Consider the following 16761-nt stretch of genomic DNA (forward strand, 5'->3'; position numbering starts at 1 on the left):
GAAAGACGGTGTGGATTAAGCGGTTTTGATCCACCGTTCGGGATTAAGACTACTCTTCAGTAGTTAGGAGATTTAGGTGTTTCCTTTTGAATTTATCTCGTATTTAGGATAATTAGAAGTTCCTATGTTCAAGGATACTTCGTAGATATCCTACCGAGTTGATAGATCTTGTTGGAGATGTTTCCTCCTTTGAAACTCTTGAAGCCCAACTTCGTTAAACACTCGGGATAGTAGCCGGGCAGAGATTCTTAAGAAGATTCAGGATTAAGTCGGTAAGCGTGCGATGTGCTTCTGCCTTCCTATGTTCAGGGTGTAAGGCATTGACCTTGCTTACGTGGAGCCCCCTATACTTCTTGCGAATCCCAGGACAAACCTGGTTGTGTTTTAGACGGAACAGGGTTGGAGCTCCTTAGATGATTCAGCCCACCCAGTTCTAGGCTCAGGTGACAGATTTCTTTGGGCATATCGGTCTTGTTGCCTTGAGACGGATTGACCCGTTGAACTTCTGGTCTAGTCTTGACTTCTTGATGCCCAGTCAACAGTTGACTATTTTATGTATCATCAATTAAGAAGAGTTGGAAAATAGATGAAAGAAGCTTTCTATCTTCAAGTTGGTGTCAGTACTATTTTTCCTTTCATTTGAGGAAGCAAAGTTCTATAGATATCAAAGCGCTAAAATTGCAAATTTCTTTTTAAAAAATAATTATTGGGTTTGGGGTCCAAAAAACAATACCTAATTCCTCGTTTAATCCCCTATACTATCAATATAGGATTTTAAGCAAAACTAAAATAGAAATCTAGTCCAAAAGTTTCCATCTCGATACAAAACACAAATCCTTATGATATATATTTTATCATAATACCCTTTATGACCTTTTATATAAAGGATCAATTCTTCTTTTGAAAACCAATGCCAAAGAAAATCTTCTCATTTTTCTCTGTCCTCTTCAAATCGCCCAGAGTTCCACTTTCTCACTCTAAAACGCTTTTTGCTGTAAATGAAACCCTAAACTAGAAGGCTGCAACATCTTCATCTTCTTCATTCAAAGACTATCAAATACGAGTTTTCATACAAAGATCTTTAGTTGAGATCCCTACTTTCTCTTTCTATAATTTTCAATGGTATACCATCACTATTTTCATCATCATCTTCAGTTTCAGGTAAGTTTCCAGAATCTTGTTATGATTTTTGCATCTTATTTACCATCTTCATCATCTTCTAAAGCAAAAATCCATTATAAAATAGGAGTTCTAATTTTTCACATAAAGTATAACATATTTTGATTAAAACCTCTTAGATATTTTTTTGATGTCGGAGTTACTAACAGATTTTGAATGTTACCATATGTATGATACACAACATATTTTCTATATAACAAAACTCATTTTGTTCCATAGAAAAAAAATGTCTACTAGATCAATTTTTTTTCATAAATAACCATTTTATTTATCCATATAATATCATTTGTGACTAACATTTTAATATAAGCTTGATACATAACAAATTTTGTATTAACAATGTCATACCTTTAGTCTCCATAAACATTAAAATCCCGTCAATAAATATAAGGTATTCCATTTACAAGAAAACAAATTATTTACAATGAACATTGGACAGTTTTTGAAATTTTCCATATTTTAGAACACATAATTCATTTTGTAGTAATGCTTTCTGTTACCATCATTATTCATTTTTATACATGGAAGTTACAATAGCGGTCATAAATTTTCCTACGGAATCATCAAACTCGGTAGGGAAGACGATTCATTTTGTTTACCATCATTATTTATCATAATGCTTTCTGTTATCATTACTTATTTTGTATTGGGAATGTTTTATCTTTCGTATCCATAAATATCATGACACAGACAATAATTAACACAACTCCTTTTTTTTTTTTTTAGCATAAAACAATTTATGTATGTACCTTAAATATTGGACAATTCATTCAACATTTCCCATACGGTATGTTACATAACTTATTTGTAATTCATTTTCATATTGTCAAGTACAGTAGTGCTTATGGATTATCGTATGGGATCATCAAACTCAGTAGAGAAGACGACTCTCAAATCTGAAGGTCGTGATAAAATTTTCACTCGCGCTGGTCAGCTATTTCATAGGAGTACGGAGGCATTTAGGTTCGTCGTTCGTCAATAGAATATAAACACGAGTCACGATTTCAAATTTATGAAGAATGACTTAAAGCGTGTCACTACGGTTTTCTATAGAAGACTAGAATTAGCGAGTTCATGGTTGGGCACTGTTGAAATGTAAATCCATAGTTGGGCACCATTGAATTGAAAACGAAAAAACTTTTTATTGCTATAGTAAAACACATTATGTTCTAACTTATTCTTAGTACTTTTTATCTTTTGTATAACTTTTAGTAATCAATATCTGTTTGGCAAATTTCATAAAAAAATGTATGTTTGGCAAATGAAATACTCATTTTACTGCCAACAAAATTTATATTTTTCAGCTTCAAGTTTATCGTTTGTTTGGCTGAAAATATAACATAACAATGTTTGGCTATTTACAGAACCACATTTGTACATGAAAAACACACTTAAGTAGATGAAAAACACATTTTGCTTCAAACAAAATAGATAAGTTTCAATAACAAATTGTATTTGTTAAGAAAATAACATTGTTTGTTAGTGAAAAAATATGAAAAGATTTTCCATTTCCAATTTGCAATCTGGTATTGGTTCGTTTATGGATTCATGTTGAAATCTATTTTCCCGGGACGTTTTCAAGTAAGATTTGGAAGAAGATGGCATTAAACACGTGACCGAGATATTGGTTCTCGGGCAAGCCTAATGAACATTTACAAAACTCTCCTCTCTAGAATTCGGTTTTGTTATTTTTCTCTCTCTCTAGAATGTTTGAGGTGTTCTAATGAGAAAGAGAGAGATAAAAAGTTTTAAAGAGAATAACTATTTGGGGAAGATGAATTACAAAGAGTTTTTAGAGAGAAAGTTGGTTGATGTGAAAGAATTAAAAAAAGGTAACTTTGGAAGAGAAAATCTGACTTTAACGGTCAATGGACGGTAACGGCAAAAAGAGGGTCATCTGGGTATTTCGATAAACAAGGGGGCTAGGCGGGAAGCTGGTCATAAACTAGGGGTCATTTGAGAAATAACTCTAAAGTCTGAGTTTTCTCTTTAAAATTCCATCCATATAAACGGAAGTTCCGTCCATATAGTGCTGCTAAAAGTTCCGTCCAAATAGCCTCTTCGCAAAACAGAAGGTTCAGCCTTCTATTCCCTCTTCTTCTTCCCAAGTACGATCAGCCAACGGCCACCGCCGGTAAGTCTCTATCTTTCTCCGTCTATCTCTCTGATCGATGATGCTAACACCCGATTTATCATAATGTTGCTTCCATGCTGTTCGATTGATGGTATTAATGGCTGCCATGTAGTAAAACTCAACCATGAAACTGCAATTCTTGTTTTTCTAAGGTGAAATCCCTTTTTGTACTATTCACCAAAACCCTAGCTATGCGAATTAGTTGATTTCCCTAGGTTTCCTGCAACAATCTCTCCCTCTTTGACAAATAACTGATGAAAATTCAATCTTACCGTATTACAATCATTAAGTTTGGAATTGTGTTGGTAGATACTAGGGTTCTTTGACCAGGTAGGCATTGTTGGATATTATGGGTTTAGGCTAATAAGTAATTAAATTGTGAAGCAGAGAAGGTAGCCGAACTTCTGAACATCCACAACCATCCAAAGTAATTATCTTCCACACTTGTTTGCTTATTGCACAACGTCCGCCCACCAACGGTCAATGAAATACGACTTCAGAGATGGAGGAGGAAGACATTATTGAAGATTCACCATCAATGGACATTGCTTCCAAAGATTCTTTTTCAGTAGTTATTACAGATCCAGTTAAAGACATACAACCAAACACATCTGAGGTACCACAACTTGCCATTTCCATTTATTGCTCTCGGCTCTCATGTCATTTTCGTAAAATTGCATAGCCCAGATCCCAAACAACCACGTTGGATTGTAATATATGGGAAGAAAAGTCGACTAATTGTAGTTGCTATAACATGTTTAGTTCAACTATTATTGGTCGGTCTGCATTTCTTACATTCCCTTAGGACTAAGCGACCGCTCTTTCTGATGGAACTCATGTGTGGTCTTTTCTGTGTTATCTTATTTTCTGTTTCAACCTTATACACTGAAGGTGGATAAAATGCCCCTCGAGAATCTTGCTACAAGTGGATGTAGTTCAGAGGACACAGTTGCAGTTGATGAAATAGACTGGAGCAAAGAATTTGAGACAAACATGGTGTGACTTTCTCTTCTTGCTTAAGTTCAGTATGTAGTTGTACTAAGTCATTTAACTCATCAGTTTTATATGTATATAGGAATTTGAATCACGAGAAGCGGTTCTCCAATGGTGCCAAGAGGTTGGAAGAAAATACAACATGGTACTTGTTATATCATCTTCTAGGACTACCCAAATAGGTAAGGGGTCATCAATTGATATCTCATGCGAAAGACGTGGTTCCTACTATAGCCACAGGAGAAAGAGCGAGCGTTTTGTGATTAATACTAAAAGGAAAAGGTCTACTGATAGGAAACAATGTGGATGTCGTTTTAAATTGCAAGGTACATGTAGAGTAGCTAATAAATGGAAGGTTTCTGTAAAATGCGGGGTCCACAATCACACGCTTCCGGATTCACTGACTGGAAATTCGTATCTTGGTCGTTTGAAAAAAGAAGAAGAAGACTTGGTAGTGAATTTGGCTAGTGGTGGTCTTACTCCACGACAAATACTTGAGGCCTTAAAGGAAAACAATAAGGAGAACCATTCTACAATGAGAACCATATACAATACCAAAGCTAGATTAAAAGTGTGTGACATGCAAGGGATGCCATGCTTGGAACAATTGATGGCCTTCTTGACACAGCATCACTACCTTGAATATAACAGAAAGGATCCCGAGTCTGGTGAAATGACAGATATATTTTGGACCCATCCAGAGGCTACTCTGTTGACCCAGTGTTTTCCATCAGTGTTAATTATTGATTGCACCAGTAAGATTAATCAATTCAAGATGCCTCTCTTTCACATAATAGGTATGACTTCTACAGCTAGATCTTTTACCGTGGCATATGCACTTCTAAAGATTGAGACAGAAGAGCACTATGCATGGGCATTGACCCAGTTGAAGAGAATATATAGGCCCCATGACCCTCCATCTGTCTTCGTTACACATGGAGAGATTGAATTGATAAAAGGGATCAATGTAGTATTTCCAGGAGTCAGCATTATCCTGTGCATGTCGCACATAGATAGTCAGATACATGACAACTGTAGGAAGTCATTTGACAATGAAGAAGAGTGGGAAAGTTTCTTTTCTGATTGGAAACATGTTTGCCATGCAGAGACAGAAATTGACTATAGTGAGGCTCTAAGTAACTTTGTTATGAGGTGGGTAGGCAGACATGGGATGTGCGTAACATACGCATGTGAAAAGTGGTTCATTCAGAAAGAGAAATTTGTATGTGCATGGACAAATAAAATAAAGCATTACGGGAATACAACGTCGAAAAGACCAGAGGGTGAGCATGCTAAAACGAAGGCGTGGTTGGATACTTCACATGGTACCTTCCTAGCTGGTTTTAAGGGAATGCATAATATGTTTCAAGACGAATATATCAACATCAAGGCATCTTTTGAGAAGAGCCTGACTCAGGTTAAGCAAACTCACCTCGTCTCTTCGTTTAAAGATATAAGACTCCATGTCTCACAGAAAGCAATGGACATTATAGTGGATGAGATGAAGAAGAAAGTAGGCATTGATTCAGCCTCTTGTAGGTATGTAATATGATGCAAATCCTTAAGAACCTTAACACATTAATAAAGTATTATTAATGTTGCGTAACTCTTGGAATTGTACCATTGCAGGTGTGCACTTCGCACAACACACGGTCTACCATGTGCCCACGAGTTGGCTCAATATGCCCAAGAGAGTAGGCCTATCCCGATCTCTAGCATTGACCCGCATTGGAAGCAGTTATCTTCTGTCCCTATATTGGAAAATCGAGTGGATTTTGATTTCCTTCCCGAGTTGCAATTATTGCGACACAGATGGATAGAAGCTTCAGAAGTAGAAAAAAGGTCACTGGTCGACAAGATGAGAGAGCTTGCAACTCCCATATGTTGAATAGACCTTCATGGTAAATATAATACCTTGTATTCTACTATGCCATTCGTTATGGTTTCTTTTCATTTGTTTTAGCTTGTGATATAGTAGTGCGGAAGCTTTAGAAAAATTTATTTTAATAACAAAATTAAACTAGAAAGCAACAAAATAAAGAACGAGAAACAAATTTTACATTGTAACTTGAACTACAATAGTTCCCAACTTCCCAATATGTGTAGTGGTTGGTCACTGCCACGGCTTTAGAAAGCGATAAACTCAAAATCCACTTTTCCAACTTGAACCAAATAAACATTCAAATGAAAAATATGATAATAAATTCAAAATCTCCTGAATGCATATTAAGTACTCTACCTTAATCCAAATGTGTGATTCCTATGGGGGCAATCACACCTGAAATATGAGAATCAGTAGAGAAGACAGTTAACAAATAAGAGAATGTAGATTGTTTTTTTGGGTCGGTTATGCTGGACTTAAGGCGGGCTAGGCTTGGGCGTTGTTCATGGATTCGTATGCTCCAAACGCATGATGCAAGCCTAATAAACAATGAAATCGGACAAGCTCAACTAGAATAATCTGAGAAGAGCTGTTGTGTGCTGTCATATAGGTGGTTCATAGTGAAACACCACGCTTTGAAAGTTGAATAGAAAGACATGACTTCTATTTGACTAAAAAATATCAAGTACTTCATGTGAATTGTGTTTGAATCGAACTTTTATAATGATGAATTCAATAAGGCTTGTGAAAGTAATTCTGTGATTATATAGATATTTACGGGTTATTTTGTCAAAACTTCTATCCATGACAAGTAGCAGGTAAAGGGCGTCTAATCCTCGATTGCTGTAATTATTAATGTTGATGTTGTGGTACCCTCAACTCCTCAAGTAGTAGTTGGATCGAGCATGTGTATACTTGTTTTGAAGTTGAGTTAATGTAATATATCATTTTTATGTTTTCGTTTTTCCTCTTTTAGTTTTTTGAATGAGTTAAAAACCCAATCACATTCAATTATGACTTGCTGATATTTGGTTCTCTATGTATTCGGTATTAATCATGATTCGGGTCATATCTTGATTGAGGAAAAAGGATCATGTTCAAATGTTTAAACCACAAACTGCACTTCTCTTCCATTAGTTAAATGGTTATCGTTCGATCTCCCATCGAGAATACCTTGAAGAAATACTAACGGATCTAGTGTGATATAACCAAATTATAAATCTCTTAGTCATTTCATGCAAGATATAACTTCTTCGACTTTTCAGAAGGAAAGGGAACTCTAAATAGTGTTTAGATCATATTAGAATCTTCAGCAGCAGTTCTTCGGCAGTTTATACATGGTGAATGGCAGAATTGATTGCATGTTTTTTTTAGCTCAATTCATTCCTATTAGTCTAAACAAACTCTGATGAAGTGTTTTATGAACCTCACTGACTAATTACCTCTCTTTTTTTAACCATAAAGCTACTATACTTGTCAAGTAACTAATGGGATTCTTGGTGATTTGTGCAATACTTCCATTTGGAAAACTTCAACTGATATCATCTGAAACTCAAATTTTTTGTGGAGCTGAATAATCACTAAAGGAAACACACATGTTTAGTTTTGTTAAAGGCACTCTTAGGTGCTGCTACGATTCCGTGGTTTTGGGGGCTGTCTATTTTTATGAAATTACAGTGTCTTTCGTTATAGCTTCATATTTTTTTGGTTGATTTTGTTGAAAAGCATTTCCATTTAGTTGTTTACTGTTTCATGTTTTGATTAATTTTAGCAGGCCTGATAGAATGCCAGACCACAATTCCGATTTTGTTGTTTACTTTCTCTCTCTGAATATCAACCCGCCACATACCCCGGCTGCCACATACCTCGTCCCGGATTGTGGCGAGGCATTGCCCCATTTTCCTAATTTTACTTATATTGTAATGTTGTGTAAATACACAAGTTATTTTTTTTCGGTCCCCTACTTTGTGACCAGCTTCTTTTTTGACCTCTTGTTTTTTTTTGTAAATTTAAATTTGACTTCCTGTTGTTAATGCCGTCAGTTAATTTTAATGGTAGTTTTTTTGTTTCCGTAATTGTCTTTCTTATAAAAGTAATTTTGTAAATTCAAAATTTGCTCCCTTTTGAATATTGGTTCATCTCCAATCTAACTATTTTATAACAAACTAGGGGGTTAAAATAAAATTCACTTAAAAAAAAACACAACTCATCCCTCACTGACTCCCCTTGTCTCCTCCATTTGATCACCTCTCTCTTCCACATCACCCCTTACCACCTCATCATCTTCTCGACGAAGGTCGTCGGTCGGCCAAATTTCCAGGACACCTTGAAGATCGTCTTCTACCCTGAGAAACATTAGAAGAAATACTCAGAGTTCCCATAACTCGCCCCCCAAAAGGATCAATCAATATTCATTCTTTTATTGTAAAGAGCACCCTGATTGTCTTGAGCGTCGGGGCGGTTTTCGAACCCTTTGCAAGCTTTCCCCCCTCGGGAATAAGACGAACACGAGCTTGGAGATTAGGAGCAAGGAGCAGGAACAAGGAATGGAGAACCAGAGTTGGAAGCAGGAACAGACGCAGGAATCTTACCTAACATAACACAATATGCCATCATAACGGAGGCTGTCATGCATCAACTCCTTTTTTCATGCTGATATAACGGAAAACCATTTTTTGACATCAGCAATTCTTACTCCTGGAATTCTATTTAAGGGACTCTTTAGAACATAAACAAGTGTAGAAAAATTTCAAAGATATCTCCTTCTCTACAAACATCCAGTAAAGAGAGAGAGAAAGAGAGAGAGAGAGAGAGAATAGTTCCTAGCTATCTGTTTAGACTAAAGAAGAAGGTGTTCTTCGTCTAACTGTCGGAGATAATTTCTAGCTAACTGAAAAGGCGAGAGATCAAGTCGACTACCCGGGCGTCTCAAGTAAAGGATCGACAATTGGAGCACTTAATCTTCGAACCAAAGTAGTCAATTCAGTCTGTGGGAATTAGAGATTCAGGTAAACCTCTAAACCTCTTAGTTAATCTTTAGCTTATGCATGAGATCCTGAGGATACTAGTGTTAGACATTAGATATATGAGATTTTTCATAGAGCACTAGGAGACACCATAACCCAACATTACTTTGCCGCTAGAGGATGAAGTTGTCACTTCAGCAACCCCATTCATTCATTGAACACAAATTCACAACTCTAAACACTTCGTTTTCACGAATTCAATAACAGTTTGTTGAATTACTTGAACTTGAAATCACCATGTCAGGAGAAGAAGATCAAACAACAGAATTGTTCATGTAAAAGAAGAAGAAAAAAGATGCATATCCATGGCGAAAACAAAGTAGGGATACAAGAAGAATTGGATCAGATAAAGAAAAAAAAAAACGAGGCAAGAAGAGAGCGTCTTCAATCATTGATTAGGAATTTATTTACCACTCTTGGCGATCCAACCACTCCCTTCACCAACACGGCAAAGATTTGAAGGTAATAGAAAAAGTTCAACATAAGAAAGAACAAACAACAAGGAAGAAAAACATAGAGAGATGGAAAGGCCTAGATGAAACAGGAGGAAGCAACCTCAACTACAAAGAAAGATGAACGCAAAGGTCCATCATTCCTGTTCCAGAGTTAAACCATGGGAAGGAAAGGTCTTCCTTCGTGTAATTAAAGGTACAACAACTTGTAGAGATGGAAAGCAAGATAACAGAAAAGAAACTTTATGGTTGAGCAAGCTAACTCCACCTCCCTTCAGTTTAGAAAATTTGAATGTTGAGAGAGACTAAGGGACTTTAAGTGCTCAACTCTAGAGACAAATGACAGGTCTACTGACACAGAGATGTCCATAGACGACTATGTCACCATCATGAGTCTGGCGACCACAGCTGAGTCAACTATATGTCGAGTTTTCCCCATTTGTTGATAAAGTAAATCATTTAGCTCCATGGAAGTCAATTGTCGTACTAGAACCCCAAATATCAAATGTATGAGTTTAAAAGTCGAAGTAAATGACTATTAAGTCGAGGTGAGTAACTAAACCTACGATGTGTACTGAGTTCACAAGTTTCACACTGAAAAAAAGGAAAAAGGTAGTAAATCATGAGTGGATGGACGCAAATTGTCAGCATAAGGATGCCCCAGTCTCAATGTCGTTGAAAATGAACAAAGGAAATGTGCAAAGCAATAGACTTTGTCGATTGAAAATATGAGAGACCATTCCTCTCAAATCCTTCCACCAATCATTCTCTTGGTCATTACATCCTAAAAAACACAATATTCAGGATAAAAGATTACAGAACACTGAAGTAGTTTGGTAAGTTTACTAAAAGATAAGAGACTTGATGTTCCAAAAAATGGTTCTCAATTGACTGAGGTCAAGAGAAGACAAAAAGGCTAGTCGGTCAACTCACGTCAAATCAACATGGAGGTCGAATACGAAGGAGGTCTGCCACTTAAGTCCAGAACTGCTGGGTCGGCATGATTGTCCTAGGCGCCTTAAGTTCTTTTCTGACTTTAAGACAAACAGGTCTGCCCTGCGATTTGCGAGAAGGATAGAGGCTCCACGTATGTAAGGCTGATACCTTAAGCCCGAAATATGGGAAGGTAGAAGCGTGCCTCACACTTTCTGGATTAATCGAGAATCTGATCAAGGATCTCAATCGGTAAAGATCTTAAGTACTTTACCTAATTTGGGTATCAAGAGTCTCGAAGGAGATCTGTCATCTCGGAAAGATATCTATTGGGGATCCTAAACAGAGGAACTCCTAAATATCCAAGATACGAGATAACTCTAAATGCAAAAGGAAATCCTAAATGTCTTAACTACCAAAGAGCGGTCTCAATCTCAAACGGCGGATCTCAATCGCCGCATCATCACCGTCCATCAAAAGTCAGCCAAAACAACGTATAAAAGGTAATCAAATCACCTAAAAGAAGGTACATTCACAACGAACTCCAAGGTTCAATCAATATTCAATTTTTTAACTACAAAGACTATCTGACTGTCTTGAGCGTCGGAGAGGTCTCCGAACTCCTTGCAGGTTTTCTCCCAGGTTCTCAGGAGCTGGAGTCAACGAAGTAAATTGATCGATTAAGAAGTGATCTAGTATCAAGTCTTCTTTATTACTCCCTCCTTTCTATATTGAATGACCTAATTTCTATTTTGGGTTGTCCCATTTTAGTGTCCTGTTTCTAAAAATAAAGAAAAGAACTTTTCGCTCTTTCCAACAATACCCATTACTATAAATTTAATGACAACTTTATTTAAAAGTAAATTCAACTTTTTCATTGTAAATTACAAAAATTAATGAGGTTACAATTGGAAAAACAATGTTATTTTTTAAAGTCAAACTCCAATTAATGATATTCCCTTAAAAAGTTGAGTTTTCAAAATAGGTCATTCTTTTTGGGACTGAGGGAGTATGATTGAAAACAGATTGACAAATTTTGACATCAACAAGACTAACAAGAATATGAGGTATAATATATCGAACAAGGAAGAGGTTTATTTTAGAAAAAGAACAAATAACTCCTATACCACTAACTTCTGAATTGGTGTCGTCAGTCAACGTACCAAAGGAAGGAGTTGTATTAGTTTTGAGGTTTTGTGAAAGAGTATCATATGATCAGATGCTCCCATTTTGATTACCCATGGAGTAAAAGAAATAGGTTGAGGACAAGTGTCACTTAAGGCCTGTGAGGGCACATTGAAGTCAAAAGAAATAACGATTTTATATGCTATAAGATAATGACTTTTATTGATTCATAATAATTTTACCTACTAACATATTTATAGTTGTCCTCGACGAGTTTTCATCTTCTGAAATCGTTGCATAATAACTTCATTACTAATAGTATCAAATACATCCTTCTCAATGTACGCAAGTAAATTATATTCATCCATTCGTCTCCCATTCGATTCCGTAATCTGTTTTTCACAATACTTATACCAGAGAACACTATTTCTACTGTAGCAGTTGCAACTGGAAGTGTTATTGTCAATGTCAATAGTAAGTAAACAAGCGGGTACACCTTATCTTTTCTTTTCTCTAGTTTTTTTTAAAGATTAACGATCCCTTTCAATCCTATAAACTCATCTCTAGACTTAATATCAGTTATATAATTCTCAAGTTGGTCTTCAAGCACCATTAGATCTGTATTAGAAAAATATTATGGTAAAATTTAGCAAGACAGATCAAATTTTTCTTATCAAATGCTGTAAATGGGTCGAGTGAATTGATACTAGCTAGACAAATAAGCAACTCAGTGTTCACCTTATTGAATCAATTATTTAACTCATGAAGTTGCTTATCAACGACTGCATAAAAAAGCTCAACACGATAATGATGCATATGTAGTTTCCTGAGTATTACGCCTCAGACGACCTTCACGTCTGAACACATTATCCATATTAGGAACTTTAATGTTGTGTTTCTCACAAAAAGAAGTCACTTGAATAAGCAAAGAATCCCAACCACTATCCAGCATCTCTTGCAGTCGTAACTTGCATACTTTTATTAAGTTCGTAGCATTCACAATTTCCTGATCCTTTCTTGTAATGCTTGTGACAAATATTTGTGATTCCTAATATATTTTTTATTAGATGGAGAGATAAAACAAAACTGAATGTCAGAGTAGAACTTAATAAAACTGTTGTTGTAAATTTGTGGTCGGATTTGTTGTCAACGACCACAAACTCAATTCCATCTATTATAGATGAAAACATATCAATCATTCCTGATAAAGTCTTATGATGTGATCCACAACGTGTATTACCAGCTCGTGTAAGACTTGTTTTTTGATTCAGTCCTTGTCCACTAGAAAGTTCAATTATTACTTAGGGCCTCTAAAATAACATCAGGATGCTTCTCGCGAGATAAACACAATGTTTTGGTGATGCTCCAACAATATTAACAACATTAGCAACCAAAGTAAATAAATTGTTGGTTTCTGTATGGTTCTTCGTGTGAGGGGTCGAATTCGCGGGTCAAGAAGTTAGTTGGACCAGGCCGTGGACCGAAAGTCGAACCTTCACCTGTTAATATTCTTTGCAGGCACTGACGACGTCTTTGGGCTTAACCTTGGACGAGGGATAAAACACATGTGACGACGTCCGTAAGCTTGCAAGAGAAGTAATTGGTACACGAGTGATATCCTTGGAATGTTACCGTTGAGGAAGGTGGTCGGAGTTTAGGCACGACTCGTAGAGTGGCCGGAGCTCAATCTCTATGGATTGACTGACTTGGCGGAGAGAGGTTATGGCAGCCTATGAGGTTTGTTCTTGGTTAAGGCATCCTTGGTGAGGTTTTACCTTGTTCGGGGATCGTAAATAAATAAAGTGGACAGCCTCAGGGGTTTAACCTCGTAGATAATCACATGGGTGATATAAAGGTGGTATGACCTCTAGGAGAGATAAAGTAGCTTGCCTCCTTTGGTCAGTCAGGAGAGAAAGATATGTCGCCCTTCCTTGGTAATCGTCTGGTTGTCCAGGAGAGAGAAATGCAGGTCGCCCATCCTTGGTCGTCAGGTCGCCCAAGAGAGAGAAAATAGACAGACCCTTGATAAACTCCTGTACTTGGAAGGGTCCTGCACCAGACAAGGGTCCTGCACCCTTGCTAACTTCCTGTATCTCGTCTTTGGTAAGACCTCATACCTCGATGGATGACAAGGTCGTGTATCCTCTATGAACAATACTTGATAATGCCCAGTATCTAAGTGTAAGACCGTAATCATATTTAGGTGAGGGGAAGGAAGCAAGACTATGAGATGGAGCGACGCCCTCTCAAAGAGCAAGACTCTATGAGAGAAAAATAATGGGTTGCGTTGTATCTGATCCAATATTTGGGTGTCAAGTGTATTCGTTTATTGCCAGATGATCTTGGGATGCTTGACAGTGATGTCAGATGAATGTGGGATATGTTAGGCGATCACCAGATGATTGGGTGTTTTAGTCGGGAAATAGATGATGCTTTGTACGAGAGAGAAAGTAGTGGGGTTATTCGTTGATTGTCAGATGATCGGGTGTTTTAGTCGGAAAATAGATGATCTGTTTCATGTTCCTCTTGGTCCTTTTATAGTGTTGGTGGTCGACTGTCACCTGGCGGTGAGTTGTCGTCTTCAATGGTGGTAACGCATGAGCTGTCACCAAAAATGTGGATATCGTAACCCCTTAACGAGTATATCCAGGATACTTCCATCTTGAATGACTGTAACGTCTCTCCAACGGATATATGGTGGGAGGTCCGATCTGAGGGCAGAGCTCTTTATCCAGTGCTGGAAGTGCTTGCGTAGTTTGACATTGCTCCGGGGTGCCCGAAGATGAATGTGTCAGGCCCATTAGCCATTAATTCATGGGGTTGGTCATCATGCGAGCCCATTAATTGAGGATTTCTGGGGGCGCTCCTGGTGACGTATTTTGGCTCATACACTTCGCCACATCAACAACGGCTAACTGAAGCTGGTGAGCAAAGCAGTGAACGAAATATGCACATTTATTTTCATTTAAAATAAGTACTTTAAGACCATTAAACTCACCTTGCATATTGCTTGCCCTGTCGTATCCTTGTCCTCTCAATCTTGAAATACTTAACCCGTGTTAGGAAAAGAAACTGCCAATAGCTTCCTTAAGCGGGACAAATGTTGTACTGCTAACATGTTCAATACCAACAAAACGTTCAATTACTTGACCCTTATTCACATAACATAATACAATAGCCATTTGCTCTTTTATGGATATTGATGATGCATAAAATGTCCAGACGTTGACTAACGCCTGAAGAGTCAAGATCAGACCTGAAGTCTAATGGGTCAACCCGCCTTAAGGCAGCAGGACCGCTGAACCCTTGACGATCCGCTACACACTCCCCTAACTGGGAGGTCGACTAGAGGAAACCTGCCCTTTTACGCCCTCGGCATGAACAGATCAGCCTTAGGGTCTCCAAAGGAATGAGGGGGGTCCACGTAGGTTCGGTCGATGCCTTACACCCAGAACTGGGATGGCAGAAGTGCACTAGCAACCTACCGACTTAATCCCGCAATACCTTAAAGATCCTAGTCGGCTAACAAATCTTGAAGTGTGTAAGTAAGTTTAGACTCCACACGTCTAAGGGAGGAAACTTCACCGAGAAAATCTATCACATCAGCAGGATATCAATTGAAGATCCTTGAACTTAGGAACTTTCATCTATCCCGAATCAGAGATAAACACAAAGGAAAAGTTTCCCTCAACGCCAAAGACCGCCGCCTCTTAAGCCTATAAAGGCCCCCACAACGTCTTCCACAAGACATCTTGGGCATCGTCTTCTACCCTCAGAAACCCTAGAATAAATATTTAGAGTTCCCATAACTCACCCCTAAAAGGATCAATCAACATTCATTCTTTTACTGCAAATAACACCCTGACTGTATTGAGTGTCGGAGCGGTTTTCAAACCCTTTATAGGTTTCCCCCCTCGAGAATCAAACGAACAGGGGCAAGAACAAGGAATGGAGAGCCAGTGTTGGAAGCAGGAACAGACGCAGGAATCTTACCTAACATAACAGAATATACCATCATAACAGAGGTTGTCATGCATCAACTCCCTTTTTCATGCTGATATAACGGAATGCCTTTTTTTTGACATCAACAGATATGTTACGAGATTCATTAACAAGAATGGAAAATCTAGAATGACCGATTTCTCTAACAATTGCATTGATGATTTCAAATGAAATTGCATTCGCAATGTCTTTTTGAATAACAGGTGTTACCAATTTTAGATTTTCTGGAGCATTTCCATCGCGACAGCTTTATATCCTCGTTTTTATCCATATACCACTTTAACAGTTCGACAAAATTTTTCCGGTTGCTTGAGTATTCAGACTCGTCATGTCCACGAAATGGAAGACCTTGCCTTAAAAGAAATCGAACACAATTATCCGATGCATTCAAACGAGTTCTGTAATTCTTCTGAACTTCATCCGACTGTTTGCACAATGATATGCCTATGTGTTGTTTCTCTCGTAATAAATCTTCACCGTTTCTTATTATTATGAGCACTATTAGGATCTCCTACATGCACTTTTAACCTTTCTTTTTTCTTCCAATTCGAAAATCCCTCCACAATGAACAAATCACCACCATCAACAAATAGATAACAATACAAGCAGAATACAACATGTTTAGATATACGGCCTATTGGTGCAACAGTATAAGGATTTATTGCCTATTGGTGCAACAGACCAACAGTACACGGTCAGTGACTCGGTGGGCGTTTAAATTTTCAATGGAAGTTAATGATGTGTAAGTTGCCATGTTGGAAAGTGAAGATCTTTTAAATTAAAGTAAATATTAGTGGTGGCCATTAAATCTTTTATTCAAAGAAGATTGTAATTACTATTAGTGGGTTGGTCTTTTGAATGGGTTAGTTGGTTGTAATTTAATACTAGAGGCACCCTTGTTCTATTACTACTAGATGAGCTGACATTTGGGTCGTGGGGCACATGCCCTTATGTGGGCCTGCCCCTGGCCAGGAGAGCAGCAACAGAAGAGGATGAAGGGGGATAAATCACACCAATCTTCAATCATAGACTCAT

General features: G+C 37.6%; 1 protein-coding gene across 7 annotated transcripts; it reads left to right on the forward strand.

Annotated features, from left to right (window-relative positions):
• Positions 1–3126: 3126 nt before the first annotated feature.
• Positions 3127–8263, forward strand: LOC147549203 (PKS-NRPS hybrid synthetase cheA-like). 7 transcript variants are annotated; one of them, XM_086669791.1, is made up of 6 exons: positions 3127–3313; positions 3701–3929; positions 4205–4309; positions 4389–5845; positions 5936–6207; positions 7431–7727. In XM_086669791.1, exons 2-5 carry the CDS (start codon positions 3816–3818, stop codon positions 6192–6194), a joined length of 1935 nt encoding a protein of 644 aa, XP_086525917.1. In that variant the 5' UTR covers positions 3127–3313; positions 3701–3815; the 3' UTR covers positions 6195–6207; positions 7431–7727. The 7 variants fall into 7 exon arrangements, with proteins under 7 accessions (XP_086525917.1, XP_086525918.1, XP_086525919.1 ...); XM_086669792.1 differs by lacking the exon at positions 7431–7727 and adding an exon at positions 7960–8263 and having other exon boundaries at positions 3191–3313; XM_086669793.1 differs by having other exon boundaries at positions 3191–3313; positions 7417–7727.
• The last annotated feature ends 8498 nt before the right edge of the window (positions 8264–16761 follow it).

This window comes from Eschscholzia californica, unplaced genomic scaffold (genome assembly GCF_041429995.1).
Source record: "Eschscholzia californica isolate CP2 unplaced genomic scaffold, dmEscCali1.0.p SCAF_3, whole genome shotgun sequence".
NCBI lineage: Eukaryota > Viridiplantae > Streptophyta > Magnoliopsida > Ranunculales > Papaveraceae > Eschscholzia > Eschscholzia californica.

Excerpts from the sequence above, each read along its gene's own strand:
- LOC147549203 (XM_086669791.1), top strand. The coding sequence starts at position 3,816 with ATGGAGGAGGAAGACATTATTGAAGATTCACCATCAATGGACATTGCT. Across the intron at positions 4,310-4,388 it reads AAGAATTTGAGACAAACATG|GAATTTGAATCACGAGAAGC; the intron begins GTGTGACTTTCT and ends ATATGTATATAG. Across the intron at positions 5,846-5,935 it reads ATTGATTCAGCCTCTTGTAG|GTGTGCACTTCGCACAACAC; the intron begins GTATGTAATATG and ends GTACCATTGCAG.